The sequence below is a fragment of the Polistes fuscatus genome, unplaced genomic scaffold (genome assembly GCF_010416935.1).
Source record: "Polistes fuscatus isolate 324 unplaced genomic scaffold, CU_Pfus_HIC Scaffold6, whole genome shotgun sequence".
Classification (NCBI taxonomy): Eukaryota; Metazoa; Arthropoda; class Insecta; order Hymenoptera; family Vespidae; genus Polistes; species Polistes fuscatus.
In genome coordinates this window covers 4,059,524-4,083,297 of record NW_025113140.1, presented here as the reverse complement: position 1 = coordinate 4,083,297, position 23,774 = coordinate 4,059,524, and the positions used below count along the sequence as shown (strand labels likewise).

The 23,774-nt window shown below is 28.6% G+C and overlaps 5 protein-coding genes and 1 long non-coding RNA gene across 6 annotated transcripts; 2 read left to right on the top strand and 4 right to left on the bottom strand.

The window, feature by feature from the left end:
- Positions 1-762: 762 nt before the first annotated feature.
- Positions 763-2,298, top strand: LOC122523227 (odorant receptor 30a-like). Its single transcript, XM_043644884.1, has 6 exons — positions 763-1,005; positions 1,156-1,562; positions 1,657-1,756; positions 1,842-1,943; positions 2,014-2,172; positions 2,245-2,298. Exons 1-6 carry the CDS (start codon positions 763-765, stop codon positions 2,296-2,298), a joined length of 1,065 nt encoding a protein of 354 aa, XP_043500819.1.
- Positions 2,299-3,358: 1,060 nt separating this feature from the next.
- Positions 3,359-6,107, top strand: LOC122523123 (chromatin modification-related protein MEAF6). Its single transcript, XM_043644729.1, has 4 exons — positions 3,359-3,571; positions 3,911-4,114; positions 4,211-4,247; positions 4,949-6,107. The coding sequence occupies exons 1-4, from the start codon at positions 3,500-3,502 to the stop codon at positions 5,281-5,283; spliced, it is 648 nt and encodes a 215-aa protein (XP_043500664.1). The 5' UTR covers positions 3,359-3,499; the 3' UTR covers positions 5,284-6,107.
- Positions 4,513-6,463, bottom strand: LOC122523124. Its single transcript, XR_006305255.1, has 2 exons — positions 6,349-6,463; positions 4,513-4,780 (listed from the first exon to the last, which is right to left on the bottom strand). It is a non-coding gene; the product is annotated as an uncharacterized LOC122523124 (long non-coding RNA).
- Positions 6,464-6,465: 2 nt separating this feature from the next.
- Positions 6,466-9,817, bottom strand: LOC122523122 (larval cuticle protein A1A-like). Its single transcript, XM_043644728.1, has 5 exons — positions 9,085-9,817; positions 8,126-8,178; positions 7,514-7,823; positions 6,620-6,916; positions 6,466-6,543 (listed from the first exon to the last, which is right to left on the bottom strand). Exons 1-4 carry the CDS (start codon positions 9,097-9,099, stop codon positions 6,629-6,631), a joined length of 666 nt encoding a protein of 221 aa, XP_043500663.1. The 5' UTR covers positions 9,100-9,817; the 3' UTR covers positions 6,466-6,543; positions 6,620-6,628.
- A 900-nt stretch (positions 9,818-10,717) lies between these two features.
- Positions 10,718-12,541, bottom strand: LOC122522847 (28S ribosomal protein S15, mitochondrial). Its single transcript, XM_043644176.1, has 4 exons — positions 11,992-12,541; positions 11,646-11,779; positions 11,152-11,347; positions 10,718-11,059 (listed from the first exon to the last, which is right to left on the bottom strand). The coding sequence occupies exons 1-4, from the start codon at positions 12,225-12,227 to the stop codon at positions 10,798-10,800; spliced, it is 828 nt and encodes a 275-aa protein (XP_043500111.1). The 5' UTR covers positions 12,228-12,541; the 3' UTR covers positions 10,718-10,797.
- Positions 12,542-13,433: 892 nt separating this feature from the next.
- Positions 13,434-23,001, bottom strand: LOC122523226 (midasin-like). The gene is made up of 6 exons (XM_043644883.1): positions 22,571-23,001; positions 21,274-22,445; positions 16,705-21,071; positions 14,131-16,617; positions 13,803-14,043; positions 13,434-13,688 (listed from the first exon to the last, which is right to left on the bottom strand). The coding sequence occupies exons 1-6, from the start codon at positions 22,995-22,997 to the stop codon at positions 13,506-13,508; spliced, it is 8,877 nt and encodes a 2,958-aa protein (XP_043500818.1). The 5' UTR covers positions 22,998-23,001; the 3' UTR covers positions 13,434-13,505.
- Positions 23,002-23,774: the final 773 nt, after the last annotated feature.

The following is a 23,774-nucleotide window of genomic DNA, read 5'->3' as shown; positions in this document are numbered from 1 at the left end:
AAGAAAGAGCTCGCTTATCGTATAAGCGAAATCTAGAATTTATTCCTTAATAACACCTAGAAGAAAATCTAACATAAGAAAAAGAAAAGGTGGAATAATGGAGTTATCGAATATGCGAAGGAATAAACGATAATTACGAACTATAAGAAAAGCCACAAGATGACGAGCTTCTTAATTTATTCATCCTCTGAGAAAAAAGGGTAAGGAAAAAATAAAGCAAATAATATGTTTGTCTATATGCATGATGGAATACGTAAACACAAATGCAATAAGTACGATAAAATACTTTTCTACATCTTTCAGACTATAGATTTGAAATTACAGGAAGAATAAAGACAATGAATCAAAAATGAATCTAAATTTGTCTATTTAAATGATAAATCCTAAAATGAATTAAACATGGGACACTATTATTCGAGAAATAGAATAAATCAACTTGAAATTTGATGAAAGCACATATGCTTCACTAACACACGCACACGCACACACAAATGATGACTTTAGACGCATTATAAAGTAATTGATAATAATTGCTACAACGTGAAAGCAACATTGTGCACATAATTCATCTAATGACTTATTTATATACTATCCTGATTCACATACACATACAGTTATATACATCATTTTTGAAATGTGCTTGCAAGAAGTTAGATTTCTACATTATCATAATCAAATATCGAGTTAATATTCGGAAATATTTCTCACTCAAATATCACTAATTTTAATTGAAATTAGATTATCAAATTTTAATAAAAAATAATGTTAAGTGTTACACCGAATACTGCGTTGAAGTTTACTAAATTGAGTGTTATCATAATGGGCTGTTGGCCACCACCTTTAAATGCAACCAAAAAACAATTATTATTACGAGACGTTTATTGGTGGTCAACGCTGGTGATAGCTTTACTTTTGATTTTAGCATTAATTAATGGGATTTTCGAGTATCGTCATAATACTTTAATTACGGTACAAACTACGTGCATTCTGGCAGGTGTTTCTCAAGTGTGTTTAAAAATGATCTTAATAAAAATACAACGTTGGAAATTTCAAGTAAATTAATAGTTTTTTCTGGTTTTTTTTTTCTTTTTTTCTTTTTTTATATCGTTCGATAGGTTCATATGATATTTTTATATTTTATTTCTTTTCACACAGTCGATAATCCAGGAAATGGAAAATTTCGTGGAACAGGCCAATTCGTTGGAAAAAGTCATTTTACAAAATTACGTGAACAAGTGTTGGATATTTCATTTAACAATGTCCATTGGCTTTTATGTGATTTGTTTTGGTCTTGTTCTAGGACCAGCAATATTATCCCAACCATTTCCAACTTTCGCGAAGTATCCTTTCAAAGTGGATTCACATCCGATATACGAGATAGTTTACTTTCAGCAAGCATTTGTTGGAATACTAGCAGCTGTCGGTGGTACCATTGATTGTCAGAATGCGGTTTTATTGTGGTTCACTTCAGCGAGATTTGAAATCTTGTCTATCGAATTATCAAGACTTATGGATCTCGACAATATAAATTATTACATACGTAAACATTTACAATTGCTTAAGTAATTAATACTCAGATTATTTTAATCTATTTTATTGTCTTAATCAAAAACAATTAGAATTGTTCTATTAAATCTTATTTTTTCTTTTTTTTAGATATGCACGGGATGTTGTGTTAAGTGTGCGTTATATTATTTTTATCACCAATTGTATTACAACTTTGATAATGATATTCGGTGCATTACAGATTATTTTTGTTAGTTATCGAAAATTTATTTTTATTTTGTTGTCATTGTTGTTTAGTAAAATTAATTTTTAATGAATATTCTTTTCAATAACAGGCAAAATCAACAACCATAAAAATTCAATTCATCATTCTCCTAATTGGTGCAACAATACAAATGTTCATTTGCTCACATCCAGCTGAACATTTATCAGAAATGGTAAACAAAATTGAATCATTATAAAATCATTTCATTATAAAATTAATGATCATATATGTTTCATAAAAAGAGTATAGCTGTTGGTTTATCGATTTATAATTCTAATTGGATTGGAAAATCTTCAAAGGTATTAAAAAATATGTGCATCTTGGTCCAAAGATCCCAAAAACCTATAATCATCACGATTAATGGAGTTATACCAGCGTTATCCCTAAAATACTACACTTCGGTAAAATAATATTTAATAAATATAATAATAATAATTAAAAATAAAAATATGCTAACAAACATCATTTTACAGTTTCTATCATCGTCGTTCTCATACTTTACAACATTACGTGCTGTAGTCACTTAAAAACTAGGTCAATCAACTCGACCATTATTGACAGAGAGAAAAATTTTATAAAATCATAACTACAAATAAAAAATAGAATTAAAATATTTAATCTTAAAGAAATATAATAATTTATATATATATGTACATTCAAGGTATAAGCTTAAATTAATCATATATAGAGCATGTAAAGTTATCTTTTGCATACCACATAAAATAATTATATACTAGAGTATATATAATTATGCACCATGTATTTTAAAGCCAAAGAGGAAAATGTAGTAACTAATGTAACTTTAGCAAGAGAACAAGAAGGAAACATATATCCCTTTTCAGGATATCTCAATATGGTACCCTGAGTTTATGAAGATGGATATGCATTGTTATTATTCCTAACGCACACACGCATACATATATAGTATAGCTACCTTTCTATTTATCACCGTTTCCTGTAATCGAATTTACTCTTCCAAGGAGGAAATAAAGTGCTACAGTATTATACATACTCCTAATACTTTGATAAAACAGTGTTGAGGATTGTTATAATTATTCTAGAAAATGAAAATAACTAATTCATTTGTTATCCAGTAGTATTAGTAAATCATAAATAAGAAAACAACTTATTTTCTAATTTTTACTATTATAATTTGTAATACGAGTACATGTAAGTATTCATCGATTTTGATATAGTTAAATAATTCATTTAAATGTTATTGATTAATATATTTTTTTAGCTTATAGATTTTTTATGTAACAATCTCCTAGTAGTGAGATCTGGGTCGGTATTATTTGCGATTTATCAAAATCTTAAACAATAGTACATTTGTTAATTTAATATTATTAATAAATTATCAATAATGTAATTTTATTAATTATATCGATCAACGTAATGTTATACAAATTTCACATTTCTTATAATTAATTTTTTAAATAATTGTTAATCTTGTGTATCTTAAAAATTATTTTCTGTCTTCAGAGGTTTATGAAATTCGCGCCAATTTGTTTAAAGATCTATGATTGGTTGACATTATTTTAATTCCCGGAAGTATTAAAATAAATAAACCACATTTATCCCCTGCGCCTGTACGTAGATAACCGTAGTTTATATTTTACTCGCACTTGTGGATACGGAACGTCCTGTGTTCTAAGAAGTTATTTCTCTTTGATACAATTTTATCGTTAAAATAAATTATAAATCGTAACATTTAAAAGTAAAACAATAATGTCGACGAAATCCTCAGTGGATTTAAGAGCCGAATTAGCGGAACTTGTAAAGCGTAAAGCTGAAATTGCTGTAAGTAAAATGTTGTTATTGTACCTTATTATAAACAAAAATACATTTATCAGTAATTTTATTGACCTATTTAATCAATCGAAAGTTAAAATAAATTATTTTATGTTTATTTACGAAAACTATTTTTAAATAGAACGAATTTCTATGTCTCAGTATGCACCGACCTTTGAGGTTATGTTGTTAGGTTAAAGTTCTTATTTTACAGTATCATTAATCTAATTTTATCATTTTATTAAAAATCTATTTAATTACATAGCTTTTCTTGTATTGTTTAACTTTTTAATAGATATATTATCATAATTATTTATTTAAATGAATTAAAATGTTGTATTTACATAGGATACTTTAGCAAATTTAGAACGTCAGATCTACGCATTTGAGGGAAGTTACTTGGAAGATACACAATTATATGGAAATATAATAAGAGGATGGGACAGATACCTAGCCAGCAATAAAAATACTAATAGCAAAGCCGATAAGCGTAATAGGAAATTCAAGGAAGCGGAAAGATTATTTTCAAAATCATCTATCACATCAATGGCGGTGAATAACCGTTCTTACTTACATTATTGTATCTAATTAATTAAAATGACATATTAAACATATATTTGATCGGCTTATCTTAATTCCTTGTTGCAGGCTGTTAATGGTCTTGTGGAGAACACACAAGAAAAAAGTAAGGACCTGAATGGATATTAATTAACTATTTATTTACAAAATGAATATCTCAATGCCTTTGTATTTTTTTTTTCTTATTTTCCTTTCTCTAGAACTTATTGCAGTTTAATAGTTTCTGTCGCATAAGTAGTCATATTTATCTAAGTTTTCATTTATTGATTTTATTTATACTGTGCCATTATGCTCTTTATATATACATATTTTATTTTTTAATATTACAAAAGTAATTTTATAGTATGTAGCATTTAAGTATTTGACTGAAATCATTGTTATCAAATGTAGCTTTATTTAAAGTTATAATTATTGTATACATTATGCATGATCGTTAAAGTTTTAAAATTGAATTCTTTTCAAAGAACCGTTAATTCATTTTTTCGAAAACTTTTCATATGTGACTTCGCTATGATATAAAAAGCTATTTCTGTAATACGTCCAAGTGGTAGTTCTCTTAAATCCTTGTTTTAGTATCATAAAAATAATTTAGCTTGATCCTAGTGTGTGCATCTATTCGTCAAATCTCCACTTCCGTCGCTACAAATTAATGTATGATAGAAACTGTTTTAGTCAGTGTGTTTTTGTAATACGCTTGTAAGACAATGATTGCACGTATAACGAGCTTTCTTTTTCCATTCTACGCTTCTCTAAATTTGTTTATTATAATCATATTGTGTACCGTTAACCTCAGCCCGATCATTCCAGTTGAACGATACAGTGAATCGGAGTCTCAAATTGGAAACAGCGGCAGTGAGGATAATTGCAACTTCAACAATTCTAATACAATCTCTAGCAATAACAAGGAAACAAGTGGGAAGAATCATACTTCTGTACAAGCCGGATATACTCAAAATAATGGCACTGTTAGCAACCCTGATTCTGCTTCCACCCCTTTCTCCAATGGACCTATGTCCAATGGCAACATAGAACATGTTCCTACACCAATCAAGGATTGCCATAATAACAGTAAAGACTCCAATAAAACCAAATCTACCAATAGTGCTAAAAAAAATAGTAACAAAAGATCAAGGAACAGATAGAATTAATAATGATCATTAAATTACATGCTTCTCTTCGTGTTCACAAGTGACATTATTATTTATGAACAAATTTTTATCTTTCAAAGTAATTTAATGCAAACATCAAAGTGTATTAAGGTATCAAAGTATCGACATTAGAAAAAGGAACACGAGTTGTTGTTTATAAAAAAAAAGAAAGAAAAATAGGTTTCAAAGAAAATTATTAAATTTGAAAAGCAATGTGCTCTGAATGAAGTTTTTTAACCATTTGTACCTTTGATGAAGAAAGAATTAAATTTAACGCACACAATGCGTTTTTAATAAATTAATTACGTTATTATAATATATAATTAAAAAAAAAGAAAGAGAGAAAGCTATCGGCGTTCTTATAATTGCAATCATCGTCATTGTTAAATACTTATAAAATATCTATATTAATTGTGTAGAAATGTTTTTCTATACAATAATAAGCTAAATGCAGTAATAAAACGGACAGAATCTTATGCGTGAGTAAACTAATTATTAAAGGATATAATAAATTTGTTTTAAATGTAATTCGTAATGTACCTGTCCGAAAGTAGTAAACAAAGTATTTTACATGTACTGTTATATCTCGGTGAGATATATCTCAATTCGTCCAGCTGTTTTAGCAGATATTTTGTGTGTATGCGTGCGTGTGTGTATGTGTGTGTGTGCGCGCGTGTGTGTCTTATTTTATTATTTTTTTCTTTTTGTATTAAATATTCTTATTTCTGACACGCTTTATACAAGGTGTCCAAGGTATTGTCAGCCAATTGGTTTCAACGTATTCTATGCACAAAAATATGATAAAAAAGTTATATAAACACAGGTTGTTCTTTTTTCTTATTTTCGTGCATAGAATATATTGACACCGTTTAATCGAAAAAATCTCAAATATCTTGTATATTCAAATTCTCGACTCTTCTGTATAGTAGATTTTCTGTCTATACAGAATTATCGTTTATAGATAGATAATAAAATATTGAATAATAAATTAACTTTAAACAATAGACGATTGGTTTATATAAATATAATAATATAATATATATTATATACATTATGTACCTTAGATAAAATAGCTAAAGCACAGTCTGCGTTAGACTCCAACGTTGTTAAGTACAAATTTGAAAAGTTCTAATATACGTTGAAGCCTCACATTCCTTAAGTCACCATTTCATATTATTATTTTTTATTTTTTTATTAGTATTATTAATTACTTGTAAGGAACTATTATTACATTCCGTCGATTCTTTTATGTTCCTATAAAAAAAATATAAAAATAAAAATAACAATTAATATTATATCATAAAAATATACAAAAAAAAGAATTTATTACCATGAAGAATCAATGTTTTCGCAATTTTTGAATATCTCCGTTCAAAATAGATGCCGGTACAAATGCTTTCACATTCTCCGAAGATTTGTTTTTCTTCGGAGGTTCACTTCTCGTGACAACGGCATTAAAACCATTGTGATCATCGGCCGTGTAGGAAACTGTTCGAATGGTACCATCGGCCTCGACTACCGAGTATTCTCCCTTCACAGTATCTCCGTCTCTTTCTTCCCACGCAGATTTAGAATCGCCAGTGTAGCCATCGATAACTCCGTAATTAAACGAATATTTTGGATAAGACTAAAGAAATAAATAAAAAAAAAATATATATATATATAAAATGTAAAATACTAAATATCTTTTTTTTTTAGAGTAAAATATTAATTTTTAGTATATTTTAAAAAATTAATTTATTCGTTCAAAAATCGCTATTGTTTATTCAGTTAATATTTTTATATGTTTTTTATCAATGTTTCTAAATAAAAGATTTAGTATTTATAATAAAATATTCTATGTACTTTGCATCATGCAATCCGGATGCAATTCTGCATTTATTAGAAATACTGAATCAAATTTGGTATACAAGATGGTGGTACAAACCGAGCAGAGAGTGATACTGCATGAAAAACTAATGAGTCGAAAATGTAAAATAAAATTTATTTAGAACGCGTGCATCTTTGACTGAACTTAAAATCCTGAAAATTAAATTTTCTAACTTATTATTCTCGAAATCAAAGCCTCGTACGAACAAATTTTATCTTACATTATCAACTTATATTAGTTTTTAATATAAAATCGTTTCCTGCTCGGTTCTATCAACATTTACACGGGACCTTGAATAATAATTTTTTTATTATAATTTGTATTTTACTTAGTATTAATAATTATTTTATTTACCATATAATCGACATCCTTTTCAGCAGATTTTTGATCGGTAGCAACCACAGCGGACGCTGATTTGACTATGGGTGGTGCGACGTACACCAATGAAGATGTCCTTGGTAATGGTTTGTACGATATCGGTGAAGATACCTTCACATATGTAGGTGAATGAGCACGAGTAGAAGCATGGGAACCTCTTTTCACCGTCATTCCAGATTTAAAAGCACACGCGATAGCAGTTGGAATAGCGGAGTCGAGAGGTAAGCCACCAACCGATGAACATGGATAAAAATTTCGTTTACTTTCGAAATTTTCTGGAGTATACCTTTCCAAAAATCACAAAAGAAAAAGAAAAACACTAATCTTAAATTTATGTAAAATTAACTACACGTTTTTATCGGGTTAGCCAGAAATATTACAATGTTTTATTTGATGCGTTTAAACCTATGTTAGCAATGAATATCCTAGATGTAAGAAGACATTAACGATGCAATTATTTTTCTACGTGAATTGATGAAACGATTCGAATTAAATTATTATAAATTTTTATTATTTTCACAAATTTAAGGATTCAATTTATGCGCAAACATTCTTAATGATTAAACATAGAAAATTTCTAATTCTTACTCTGGGAAAACGTCGGCACGATTAAACTGCAATAGGCAACATAAAAGGAGTATCTGAAAGTAAATAAAAAAAAAGAGAAGAAGAAATGTAATTTCGTCATCTTAGGAAGACATTCCAAAGAATGAAAGAGAGAGAAATGAAGAAAAAGAGAAAGAACTGTTCCTTATGGGAATCACGCGATCTTTTATAAGAGTTGCGTATGCGTGCACCAGATATATATCATTTGTAATAGTGTTCGTAAAATCCTCGTTGCATAATAGAAATGGAAACGATGAGTTTGTACCTTATAAAGGAGTGCCTTTCGTGTATTCATTTGCTTTAGAAATACACAAACGTGTGTGTTCGTTTGAAATTAATTGCCAACCCACACGTCAATTTATCCTAACTTGTTCTCTCTTGAAACATAATTTAAAAGATACTTCTATCCTGACCTCTCTCAACACATATACACGCACACACTCACATATACGGAAGACACGACTTAGAAATCTGAGATAATGATCATTGTTAATCCTCAACTCATTTCTCTTAACTTTTCATTTTTTATATATATATATAATTAATTAAAATTATTTATTTTTTTTTCTTTTTTCTTTCTATAAAATTTAGAAACAATAATTAGAATGTCTTTTTTTTTTATTTTTAATTCAATAACTTTAATAACAAATATTTAAATTACAATTAAATTCTACAGTCACAATTCGAAGATTATTTTTGCAAAAAAATTAATTTTTAAGTCCAGATTTTTATAAATAATTCCGTAATACTTATTATCCTTGTATACACACACATACACACATACATTTTCACAAAGCTAAAGCATCGCGTTCACACGGTGATTTCGAAACGACGAGTAGTTGCACACGGTAAAGATTAAGAGACTAATCCTTCTTCTAAAACGAATTAAAATGTAAAATCAAATTCAAACAACGCTTATCAATCCTTTCGAAATGTTTTACCTCCAGCAACATCATCGTCGAACTTTTCTTGATAAAATCTCTTTTTGTTTTTAAATTTAAAAAAAGAAGAAAAGGAAAACCCCCGTAACAAAAAAAACCAAGAAACTAAGAAAGAAAATAAATGAAGTAAAAGATTGTTTGATATTCTTTTTGTGAAGATTCTTGTTTGGTGTTTTTCGAGAAATATTTAAAACCGGCAATTGAACGAAGTCTTAGCGTGCTCAGACGGTTGCAGCATCCAACAGTGCGATTCTCTTCCTTTATATATACCGCGAACGTTCACTCACATTTTTCTTGTCCTCTCTTCCTCTCAGTGAGCTCGTCCTAAAACGACCACTTTAACTCGGTGCAATCTAAAAGATCCATTGCGCACGACACGCGCATGGGAACGAGACGTTTGCTCAAATACGACTCTATTTAACTGCTAATTTTATTCCACACTTACATAGTCGATCTCATTTCTTTTCTAATGAAGCGCAAACACTTTCCTAACGAAATGATCGAATTTACATCATAGTTTCGACAATTACAAATTTCTTTTCGTTACTCTCAATATTTTTCACCTTTTACTCTTTCACCTCGATATTCTTCAAGGATATTCGTTTTTAATTGAAGATGGGATCAATCTTGTTCGATCATTATTGTTGCAACCATATTTCATCTTATCGTGATCTTATAAATGATCATTTTTTAAATGACTCGTTAAAAATTTTACTTATTTCTTTTTATGAAAAATATATTTTTAATATAAATCAAACAAACGATGTGTTAGATTGTAGTTTCCACTTAATTTGATCTATCGCGATTTTTAAATTCGAATAGAAAAGATATTCTATTTTAAAGTTCGATCATATTTTTCTCGTATAGTTTTTTTAATTATAATATATATATATATATTTTTTATTTTTGTAGTACATTAAATCAACTATGTTTGATCATCCGGATGAATTATTTTTCAATCTTTTTATTATGTTTATATATGCAATAAGAATATTTGTATATAAACCGAGCAATACTTTTACGTGATCATATTACGTGATGATTCTACTTATGTTCCTCTATACTTAAGAGAGATGCATACATAATAAAAGTACAATAGTGAAAGATTCTGGTTGCTAACCACTCCCTACAAATTTCTCCAATTATTTGCGCTCGTCTCGAGGTACTCCTATAAGCGATATATGCTTTCTAACGAAACTATCCAAATCCGAATCAAAGTTGACAAACCAGATATAAAGACTCGTTCGATAAGAATAATTTCTTTTACCATTTCCGTCGTAAATATCCATCAAACAGGACTGAACACTTTTATGCGTGAAAAATAATGTCAACTGATTAAGAAAAAAGAAACAGAAATTGTTTAAATACAATCTACTTTCGATTTTACGTGTTAATATTTTAACCCTTTGCATTATAATTATTTTTCTACTTTATTCTCTACCAACTCCGATTTAATTTTTCTGGTTTTGGCGTGTTTCATATCAAAATTCAAATATTTAATTTATTATTGTTTATATTTTTTTTAAAATATGGTATTTTTTCATTGCACATAATAGTACTAAAAAAGAAGGCTCATATGAATTTTTTGTATAAAACTGTTTCATATGGATTTGCAAATAACTTTTTTCTTTAGGGTAAATGTAATTTTATTATTAATGCTAACATAGTTTGCATAATTTATATTCATAAAGTCGTCGAGAACAACAGGTTTTATTAACTCGTTTGTTTATTAAGTATCTCCTTCAGTTTATTTCTTGCCCTTTCGATATCATCTTCCATCACAGTTGGTTCCAAGCCTAATTCTAATTCCTCTTTTCTAATGAAAATAAGTTTTTCCACTTTATCTTTAAAAAATGTTTTCTGTTCTTCTTCCAATTGCGCTTTATAAGCATCCAATTTTGCTTGTTTTATTTTATCGCAATGCTTCTGCGTTAATTTTCTTAAAGAATCTTTCCTATATGCTGGAGTATAATCTCTGTAGAACAAAGTTAAAATAATAAAATATATTAATTGCAATGTATCGTTTTAAAATTGATTAAGATATGAAGGAGAATAAGGTATACATACAATGGTAAGGCTTTGTAAAAAAGATTTAATTTTTCTAAAACCCATTCAAAACGTTTGTAATCCCATTTTCGCAATTTTCTTAATAATTTATTTCTCTTGTCTATTAATTCCCTTAAAAATACTTTCTCTTTCTTATCTCTAGGGTGGTTTATCGCGTTTTCTTGTAACTGTAGTATTTCAGCAGTCATTGCAGCAACTTAAAACAGATTTATTTGTTTATACTTTGTTTATATAAGATATATTTGTATATATTTAAATACGTATGAGAAATCAGTAACGCATAAACCTACCGACCATCAATATAATTGAAACTTCATTAATCACAGTATGAATTCTACAATTATGCAATCTATACTTTATATAATCTATATTTTATATTGTTTTATTTTCTTTAAATTAAAATCCTTCAATTTTATTTAGTCAATTTCAGATCGTTGAGTATCGGTAGCTTCATGACTCAAATTTTGTAGGTCCAATTATAAAATAAAACGTACTCTTAACTTCTGTAGATCCACGGTCTGATCCATGTCTTTTAACTATTTCTATTATCTTCTCCCTTCTTGTATTTATAGTTTCTTTCCGAGGATAAAATTGTAATGAAACTAATCTTCTTATAATCTCATCGGCACTAATATAAAATTTCTAGCTCTTAGATACAATATTATAAATATATACAGGATGTTCTTATTATTTTTTTATAATAACTTTTTAATAAAATATTTAAAAGTCTATGTTTATGCAACATTTTTTCCTTATTTTTATTTATATAAAATAATATGTTGATAAAAAACTAGGACATCCTGTATATAATATTATGTACTCTTGTAGAATTATACTTACTCTTGTAGTTCTTTGGAATTTTCATATCCTAAAACTAATTGTGTTGGTTTAATGTCAACAGGTATACCTAAGTCACCACTCTTTTCTGGTTTTGATTTTGGTATTTTCTCAGGTCTAACCCATTTGATATTATAATCTGACAAATGCGTAGCATATTCTTTTACAAAATATTGACTTGTTATTCTATTAATTGTTGTTTTGGACAAATTCTTACAACAATTAACTAATGTATTCATTTTGTTATTCCTCCTTCTTTTTTAATTAATAGTAGTTTAGTTTAGCATTATACACTTGTTATTACAAGTAAACAGACTGGTTTTTAAGGTTATGTATGAGTATATATGCAGACGATTTTAGAATTGAAACTTAGAGATTAAATTAACTTTGTTTTTGTTAATTATATTCAATTAAATTTATAATGGTTAGAAATATTTTAATATTTTAAATATTTTATTACACGAAATATTTATTTATATTTGTAGCTCGTGATTGGTCGTATTATAAAAGCACGTTTCCAATTGGTTAAAATAATTCTATATATAAAAACCACGTGATTTTTCAAATTAGTATTACTTAAGGGGTTATACGCAGTTGCGAGGCTCGAAAAAGACGTATTTTCATGAATTTTTTCTAGAAACAGTTTTTATTTCTCAAAAAAAATTGTTGGTAATTCAAATAGAGTGAACTTTTGAGAATACAATAGCGCGTCGATTCTGTAAAAATATTAATCTACACTGCTCCTGTAGATGATTTCCTGAACGTCCTCTAAAAAAAGACGTTTGGCGGTGATCTCCATTTTGGCGGTTTGGATTATCCGAAATTAAAAAATATGGTGGATTCTTTTAAAGGATAGATTAATGCAGGTATTAACGAGAGGAATTTTAAAAATTTTGATTTTTGACAAAATGGCATCTATTTGAAAAAAAGACTAAAATTTTTGCTTTTTTTGACTAAAATTTTCGCTCTAAATTGTTACAAAAAAATAGTAATAATTTTTTTAAATCTTATTCCTCTCGTCAATACCCGAGGAATATATCTAAGAATATTGTGTAAAAATATAAGACAAATCGGTTGAGTTATTTCTGAGAAATCGAGATCACTGACTTTGAAAATACCGTTTTGAGAAAAACGCGTTTAAAGTTTCAAAGAGACGTTTACACATAGGTAAAAATTTTTGTTTGCAGCTTACATGAAGTGAAGAATATTTGTCGGATCGATTTGAAATTTTCAGAGAATATACTTAAATATATGTACATTCCGAAAATGCAAAAAAAAAAATCGATTTTTTGAAAATCCTAACTGCGTATAACCCCTTAAAATTATGAAGGATAAACTGTAGTTTCTAAATTTAATAAAACAGAATCGTGTCGTGTGGTATAATAGTATATTTTAATACAAATAATTATTATACAATTTATTATTATACAATTTACAATTATTACAATTACAATTTATTATTATTATACAATTTACAATTATTACAATTACAATTTATTATTATTATACAATTAATATTAGGCATCTATCTTCCCAACAACTTCAAACCATTGTCTTAGAGCATCGCTTAAAACTTCAGGCAACATATTTATATCTCTCAAAATCATATAAAATGGAAATGGAAAACTATCCATGTAGGAACGAATTCCTAATAATTTACCATCTTCAAATACAGGCATCCTTATATCCAAAATGGAATCCTAAAAATATAAAAATTATCCATTGTTATAAAAAAATTCTTTCAATAATATCTTTCATAATATTTGTCAATAATAATAATAAGTTATATTTTAATAATTTAAAAAATATATTACCTTATTTATTGGATTATCCACTATTATGAATACAAGGAAAATATCTGCCATTTTGGCTCTTCTAACGGCATAATTTATTTTATCTATTCCTTCTGAAAACACACCTCTACCATCGGATAATATAACAACCAATTTAGCATTATCGGAAGAGGTAGATTGAGTTTCAAACATATCTACAGTAAATTCAACTAATTGTCCTATTGATGTCTTTGTTTGTTCAAATCTCATATTTTGAATTAATCTAGAAAAAAATATTGAAAGTAATCAATTAAATTTGAAATTCATATTTCATATTAACAACGTGTAAAATATAAAACATGTTATTTACCTGGAACCACTTTGTTCTGTGAATGTTTCTCCTAAAGGATGTAAAACGCTTACACGTTCACCAAAACTTATAACGCTAAGTTCTCCTACTTCTAAATACGTTAAAGCTTTACTTATTAATGATAAAGATTCAAAAGCTAATTCTTTGGAATGATTATCAGCCATACTACTCGAATCGTCCAAAGCTAAGACAATTTGATAATTACGTTTAAAAGGTTTTGTCCTCCGAAGCCAAATTTTATCTTTTCTGAATTGACTAGCAATAAACGGAATAATTTTTCGCATATTAATACGTTTGCCTGTTCTGTAATCTCCTTTTAATCTTGTTGCTTTCGTAGGTTCTAAAACCAATCTTAATTGTTCAGACAAGCCACGAGCTGCTGAATCGGTGACTTCACATAAACGATTCCATACAATTGCTGCTTCTTCCGTCGATGGTACATCAGTCCATTCGCTTAAGATCTTTTCAACATCTGATCTCGCAGTTTCTATTACATTATTTATTGTACTATTATTATCTACATCCATATTAGTATGAAACGTTGTATCATTTCCGCGTTCTATTTTACACGTTTGAACAACATCGCCTTCTACTTCAACATTCGTTTCTACTTGATTCATTTCAGTGGTATTGTTTCCTTTTACAGATGAATCGTCCTTATTTTGTTCTTTTTTGTCTCGAGCTAATGTCTCTGGATTTTGTTTGGGTACATTATTCTCTTCTTTATTATCTTCACTTTCATCCTGATGAAGATCAATGTCCATACTCTCTTCTTTCTCTTCTTCTTTTTTTTCTTCATCTTCGATATTTGATGCTTGTTGTTTAACTTGATTATCTGTAGCTGCGTCCATTGCATAATCATCGAATTGTTCGCTATTTTTAATATGTTGACACATGTCAATATCATCTTTATCTTTGTTTGTCGATTGATCCTGTTGTTCCTGTTCCGAAATTTCTTCCTGTGTATGAATCATCTTCAATTTTTTCATTTCTGGCTGATTTGTGTCGAATAAACTTCTATTTTCGTCAGCTGTGTCTAAAGTTTTTCTTTTATTCATCTGTTGTGATTTACTTTCTTGATGAGATATAGAACTATTTTCATCTAAAGATGAACCTGCGTGACCACTTTCTTGTCTCTCCGAGTGTGATTGTCCAACGCCATTATTTTTACTGTCATCTTGACTGCTTTCTGTAGGTGTTTCCTGCTTTTGTTCTGTTTGAGATTCTTGTATAACATTATCTTTAGATCCATCTTTACTAGCATCAATTTGTTCTGCAGCATCAAGTTCCTTGCTTGCATCATCTGCACTAGGTGCAGCCTTCTCTTGTAACTCTTGTTTGTCCTCTGCTTCTTCGTCTTTCTTTTCTTCTTCTTTTTCTTCTTTATTTATATCTTGCGTTTGATTCGATGTACCTTTAGGATCAGCATCTTCATCTACTTTTTCATCATTATCCTGATTTTCAGGTTCCCCTTGTTCTTTGTTTTCATCGTTATTAGAGTCATTATCATCGTCATCATCAGAAGCAACATCCATTTCGTTTGTCTCTTCAGTTGTTTCTTCTGTTGGATCTGTATTTTCAATTTCTGGTGGTGGTTTAGAATCTTTCATTGCGTCTATGTCAAATGGATTTTCATCACCAGGATTATTGTCTTCTTTTTCATTGTTGTCGTCATCCAAATTCATGTCTTCCGGTAAATCCAATGGTTCAGGTTCTGGCTGTGGTTGATTTTTACCATAATAAGGATCGATTTGATCATCGTTATATTCCGGTTCATTTATTTCATTAATTTCTTTCTTCTCTTCCTCACGTTGCTCATCTTCATCATGTTCTTTTTCATTATTTTGATCATCTTTGTTCGAACCATCCTTCGCAGTGAGTTCTTTATTACCAATCTCTTCGCCTTGTCCTCGTTCATCTTCCCCATCTTTAGGCTCGTTATTTTCATTTTCAGTTTCTTCCTCCTCGTCATCGCCCCAAATTTCTTTATCCAATTTTTCAGCACCTTCCTCTGTTTCACCCATTTCTTTATCCAAATCTTCATCTTTCTCATCATCCTTTTCTTCCTCGTCATTCTCATCTTTCTCAATATCTTGCAACTTATTATCAAAGTTTTCAGACATTTCAATTCCGTTATCCTCTTCTTTACAATCTTTATCTTCTGATTTTTCTTCTTCTTCATCAGGTCGTTTTGCATCTTCTAACTGATCTTCAGTTTCAATCCTATCAGAAACATCTTTTTGCCCTTCTCCTTCGCCTAAACCCATTCCACCTGTTTTAACATCATTTCCTGTCTCGTCTGTGTCACCTTCTTCTAAGTCTAAATCTTTGGGAACGCAGAATCCATTTGTTGCTAAATCCAAAAACACATTCAATTGCAAATACAATAATTTGCACGTAACCCGGAAAGATGCAACTTGTTCATTCAAATAAAACTGTACCAATAAAAGATATTGTTCCATTAATGGTAGACATTGCAAGAGTAGCCTGTAACAAATATAATAATAGTCATACAAATGCAATTCAATTGAATTATTTGATAGGAACAAAAAAAATATTTTACAAATACTTTACCTTTTATGATCTTGGTTTCCACCTATTTTGAGCAAAAGATCATTGAACAATGCAGAAATGTGAGAAATGTTTAATTCTTCTATATTCTTTTCCAAATCTTCTATTAATTTTTCTGTCAATTTATTCTTTTCGAACTCATCGTCCACGTTTTTATCGTTATCATCATCATCATCATTGTTTAAAATTGGTGCATCGTTCTCTATCGTATTGGCTTTGTATTTCTTTTGTATGACAAGTAAAATATTTTTTACCAGATTGTCTATACATCTTTTAATACATTCCGTATCATTTGAAGATAAATCTATGTTTTTATTAATCGGCAATTTTCTTAATTCGTTGAATGTGTCAATGCTACTTTCAATTTGTTTTTGTAAAAATTCTATACTTTCTACAATAGGATGCTTATCATTCTCAGAAATAAAAGCTAAAGACAATACAGTTGTTTCCAGTTTTAACGTTGTAATATATTTGAAAGTATCTTCCAAAACTTGCAAATGATATAGGTCCAAAGTTTTGTCATTTATCATATTTTCTATTTTCGTAGAAACAAACACTGTGTTAAAAGTTTTTGAAATTTTTCTTATCATTTTTAAATTTTCTTTCAATCTAGTTTTTATATCATCCTGAATATTGTTGGAAGAATTAAATACTGGCAATTTAGTTTTTTCTAAAATTAATATGTCCATTTTGTTTTCCTCTGATAAATTAGTTGGACAATATTGCAAGTACAACAAAAGTTGTTCGAAACTGAGCTCCAAATTGATCATTAATTCTTTAATTATTTCAATATTGCTTTGGAATTCTTGAGAAATATCTATGTAAACGTTATCGATTTCTGATAAGTTCTCAACAAGCGTTCTAAGAGGCTTAAAGTTATTAAATAATTTACTTAGAATTAATCTTTGTTTATTAGCCATTAACATCATATGACTCGAATAACCATGACAACGTTCTATGTTCTGTACGCCCAGATCGGTTTGTGCTGTTCCTAATATCGCATTAAGTGCATTTAATTTAATAATGGATTTGTAATAATATTTATCGCAACTTGTCCATTGTATAAGCATTTGTTTATCTACATTGGACAGATTGAAATATTTGTTTACGACAGAAATATCTAAGGGTGGTATCGTAAAATCAATAATTTTATTAAGATTGTTTCTCCAAGTTAATATACCGATACGATAGGATACACCCATTAGATTTAAAGCTTTGAAATAATCAGTTAAAGTCATTTTCTTCTGTTGCAAAATACTCTTCGCTTGCGATTTTTGTTTATTTTTTGGTAACGATTTATCAATCTCTAAATTCTTCAGATGGATACTCTGTTCTATGTAATCTTGTATAAAATTCTCGACGTCCATTCTAATTGTAGGATATGAACTCGTTAAAATGATTTCTTTGCAGTAACGTTTAGCTTTATTCAAAAGTTTGTCACCGCTCGAAACGAATTCGTATTTCATGTTCCGAGAGCTAATATTTTTCGATTCGAATTTATATGTCATATCCTGAGTGCTGATGTCTTTAATTGTAGTCTCAGGTAGGACGAAATCATTCGGATTGATTACGTATTCTTTTTGAGCGTGATCGGCCTTTAAATTATTTCCTAAATCCGCGTTACTGTTTTTAGCTGTTACGGTCAAATACGAAAGAACACTTTGCTTTAAACTATTTTCGTATTCTTTAACAAATTTATGTAATGTTCTGTGTGTTTTGTCAACGGTTTCTTTAATGGACCAATAAGTAATATCATTCCAACGTACAATTTTAACGAAATCTTTTACTTTCTTTTCAATGGGTGCTTTTAACGATTGAATTTTTATATTTACATCGGCTATAAATTGTTTGTAATAATGATAAATGTTCCATAATATTGCTAGAAGATCTTCTCTCTCTACCGAAGGATTAAAGTAAAGAACGTGACAGTGGAAAGTTAATAATAAAATAAGTCTTGTTTCAAATTCAGCAAGAGATGACTCGTTGATAAATCGTTCTAATAATTCTATTAATTTCTCTTTACTGATAGATTCATTTTCCTTGACGACATTTGCTGTTATTGTAGATGTAGATTTAAACATATAACTCTCGATCAGTGCGTACAGATAAAACCACCATTTTGATGTTTGCGATCTCATATTGTTGAAAGTGGTGTCGAGACAACTGTTCCAACAAGCTAATTCGAGTTTTCTCCAATCAATGATTTGTCGTTGCAATAACAATATTTCATTCATCAGGCTATAATCGGCAGAAGCCAGTTCTTCCCATTTATTTAGTTTTGCCAGTAACAATTCTAAGCCTATTAAAAATCGTCCAACGGAAGATGTTACAGGGAAACTATAAATTCTTTCTATTATAGTTTTAATCATTTGTAAAACAGGATGATCAGGCCACATTTTTAGGAAATTATTGATTCTAAATAAAATACTATTACACAATGGCAAACATTGCTTCACTTGTTGAATGTTAGAATCTTTATAGAAATCGTAAGGTTTTTGATGAGTTTTGATCATACTGTGCATCGTTTGTTGCGTGCTTTCATCTTCAGTAGCTTGTAATGATTGTGAGACTAACATTTGTAAGCTGTTGTACAATTTTGATGTAAGATTTTCATTTAGATTGAATTTTATACTTTTTAACAACATATCTGCTGTTTCATATCGTTCTAATAAAGGACGAATGTAGTTTGGTTCAACGTTATCGTTTTCAGAATAGATCCATTCACATTTGATAAAAGATGTAACGATGATTGAATGAATTTGTTGAATCTCTTTAATATCGTCCTGCGAAATGATATTGCTGTAGGATTCTTTTAATTCTGTGGGTGCCACATTTTGTTCCAAATTAGCATTTGTATCATTTTCGATACCAATGAAGTCATTCTCTCGGTAAGTTGGAAACATATTTTGAAGTTCGACAATAAGATCATTCGCCTCAGTTGATTTATTCTTGTAAAGACTTTCTTGTTCGGCTGCTTTTTTCTCAGATTCCTCCTGCTGTTGTTTCCATATCAATACAAGTTGTTGTAATAACTCGTTCAACAATTCCCAATTTTTCTTAGATAAATTTCTATTTAATACAATGTAATTAAATAATTCATATAAACCACATTTAACAATCCGAAACTGTTCTTTCACGGAAACTGAAGTATCTACTAGAGGCAGCAAGCTTTTATTAATCATAAGTTTAGTATAACTTGAGGTACACGTAGAAATTAAATGTAATAAATTATCTTGTCCTGTTCCGATAGTTGGATAACGAATCATATTATAAATTAATGTCTCTAAGTTACCTTCATTGGAATCTATTTTAACAGAAGATATTAGTTTTTCTGCTTCATTAATTAAAAGAGATACTCCTTGCTTTAAATGTACCAATGCTACAAGTATAGGAAGAACTATGTCAGAATAAACAGAGTAATATTTCGTTTCTATTTGTTCCGCAAAACGTTTCACCGATTGATACCACATTTGTGCTTCTCTTAACGCATCTTCAGCAATTTTGATAAATTCTTTAGATGGTTTTTCATTGATCTTATTTATAACAAATGTTAAACGATTAATATGTTTATAAACTAATTCATAAGTTGTTATCATATTTCTGAAGTTAACAACATCGTTATTCAGCATTGTAAAATCTGCCGAAGCAGGTCGGAATGCTTCGGATAATTTCAACTTGTCTTTTTCTATTAATATCTTCGTTAAATATTTCATCATTACTGAATGTCGAGGAGAGGCATTCTCATAATTAAATTCCCTTTTTACAATAGAAGACTGCAATACATTTACATAAACTGTTGCATAAATATCTAGAATTTCTTCTTCCAGATATTTTAATTTCAAACTAATCTTATGCACAGGATCAATATAACCCAAATTTCCAAATATTAAAAGTTCAAAATAGCCAATTAACATCCAAGTTCTTCCTCTTTCAACAATATCATTATCTGTATTCTCGTTTGTAAATTTCTTTTTTATTTCACGTAATTCTTCTATCGGTTTCAAATATTCATTTGAATACATGTTTTCTATTTCTTGTCGTTTATGCTTTCCTTTCTTTTCAATTGTAGAAATAATAAGTTTATCAATATCATTTTCAGCGTACATATCATCAATAGCAGACACATACAAATTTAAATAAAATTTCATTACAGCAAAATCATTTGTGGCAATTTCGTAATTCATTGATGTTAGCGTGACACTGTTATACCACAAAATATGAGTTAAATTTTGTAACTGTTTAGTACGAATGGTATATGTGCTTAATGTGGTTGCAGCAAGAATTGTATCTTCCTTGTGTTGTTCTGTTTTTTGTAATATTAATTCGAATATTAAATTCATTAATACAGCTCCACTCGTGTATTTAGGTGTCTAAAAATATACAAATAATTATTAGTAAATAACAATTATTATTAATAAATCAAAATACAGGATGATGTCCTAATTTTTCTCCGCAAAATTAGCCAATGTTTATATAACACATTTGTTTTTTAATTTATTTGTACAATATGCTAGTAAAATTTTGCATAAAAAAAACTAGGATATCTTCTATATTATTACACTAATACTTTACCTCAGATACTTCATAAGAAATAACAGAATTTTCTATATCGTCTTCACTTATTCCGTTCAAATGTAAAAGCATTTTAGAATCTTTTACGGCATAACTGTTTTGAGAAAATTGAAATAAGAAGACACATAATTCAAAAATCAGTGTTATTCGTTCATACGAGTTAATTTTTTTCGTATGAATCATAGATATTATCGCAACCAAATTAGTAGGTATGCTGGGTACTTCAGCAAAATATTTTAACCAATTGTATTCATCAATTTCAAAATTAATTTCAAAATCAATTTCATTGTTTATCGTATTTTCGCAAATTTTTTTATAAGAAATATTTGCTAATAATAAAAACAAGTATTCATAAATAGGCCACATTTGTATATTTAAGGCAATTGCGTTCGATTCTTGTTGATCAATAGCATTGACGTTTTGTAAAGCCATGGTTAGTTCCTTATCTGTGTGAAAATTGAAAAAATCCGAATAACAAACGCTTTTCATTGACATTATTTCCCTTGGAATAGATTCGTACAATTCTAATTTTAAATACATTTGCGTCCATAACAATATCATTTTTTTACGGATTGAAATTGCTTCATCCGCTCGAATAAACCAAATTTTAAGTTGTTTTTTTAACTGTTCATTATTAGTACTATTATTGCATGGTAAAAAGTTTCTTAATATTTCTCTCATTTGCTCGTGATTTTTCATTAAGTCTTCAGAATTATATGGTAAGGGTAATATCAATCGTTTCTTAATCAGTTTTGTTATTTTTCTAAATGGATCGTATTTGATTTCACATAATAAATCATTGATTTCACTGACCATAGTTAATAAAATATCCTTATTATTAATCGTATCTTGAGATAGCATAGAATGATTTTGACAAATTCCATACATTTTAAATATAAATTTAATCAACCACTTGTAATGTACTTTCAATAGCAAAACTATTTTGTTCAAATTTATATTGTTGCTATTTGATTTATCTATTATAATTTCATTTCCCAATTCTACGAATCTGTTTAAATATTGTAAACCTTCTCTGATTTCTATGTACATTTCGTTATTTATTAATAAAGCTTTGTCTCGTAATAGAGAACAAATGCATTCGTTTATTTGATAAACCAATTTTACGTAATTTACAATAAGTGGCTGATTTTTGAATTTCGATGCAAGTTTATCTGTAAAAAAAAAAAAAAGAAAAAAAATAGAGAAATTCATTATTATCGTAACAATAAATAAATGTAAATAATTGTAAATATAATAATAATGTAATAATTGTAAATAATAGAAAATATAAACTTACTGTGAAATATTGCATTGGAATATTCCTTAATAGATATTTTTTTGTTTTTCTTAATCAACAAATTTTCATCCAAGATCGTATAATCTATAATAATCATAGTTCGCAAATATAAAAGTAAAGATAGTTTATTTGCATCGTTCATTACTTCATTGTTCGCGTAGTTAGCTGCAAATGCAGGTAAATATCCAAGATCCCAAGGTAAGAATCTATTAGGAATATGAAAGTCAAATGACAAAACTTCACTTGCCAACAATTTGCTCTTTTTCGCGAGATCCTTTAGAATATCATCTTTATCAGGTAATTTTTCATACCACAAACTTCTGATCTCAACATCGGCCAATGTAGATCTTTCATAAAAATTAATCAATAAATGTGGTAAAATTTTGTCGAGTTTAATTCCAGTTAAATTCTGCAAAATCTCATCCATGAATTCTAAACCAAAAAAATTGTTGGTAATTCAAATAGAGTGAACTTTTGAGAATACAATAGCGCGTCGATTCTGTAAAAATATTAATCTGCACTGCTCCTGTAGATGATTTCCTGAACGTCCTCTAAAAAAAGACGTTTGGCGGTGATCTCCATTTTGGCGGTTTGGATTATCCGAAATTAAAAAATATGGTGGATTCTTTTAAAGGATAGATTAATGCAGGTATTAACGAGAGGAATTTTAAAAATTTTGATTTTTGACAAAATGGCACCTATTTGAAAAAAAGACTAAAATTTTTGCTTTTTTTGACTAAAATTTTCGCTCTAAATTGTTACAAAAAAATAGTAATAATTTTTTTAAATCTTATTCCTCTCGTCAATACCCGAGGAATATATCTAAGAATATTGTGTAAAAATATAAGACAAATCGGTTGAGTTATTTCTGAGAAATCGAGATCACCGACTTTGAAAATACCGTTTTGAGAAAAACGCGTTTAAAGTTTCAAAGAGACGTTTACACATAGGTAAAAATTTTTGTTTGCAGCTTACATGAAGTGAAGAATATTTGTCGGATCGATTTGAAATTTTCAGAGAATATACTTAAATATATGTACATTCCGAAAATGCAAAAAAAAAAAATCGATTTTTTGAAAATCCTAACTGCGTATAACCCCTTAAAATTATGAATGATAAACTGTAGTTTCTAAATTTAATAAAACAGAATCGTGTCGTGTGGTATAATAGTATATTTTAATACAAATAATTATTATACAATTTA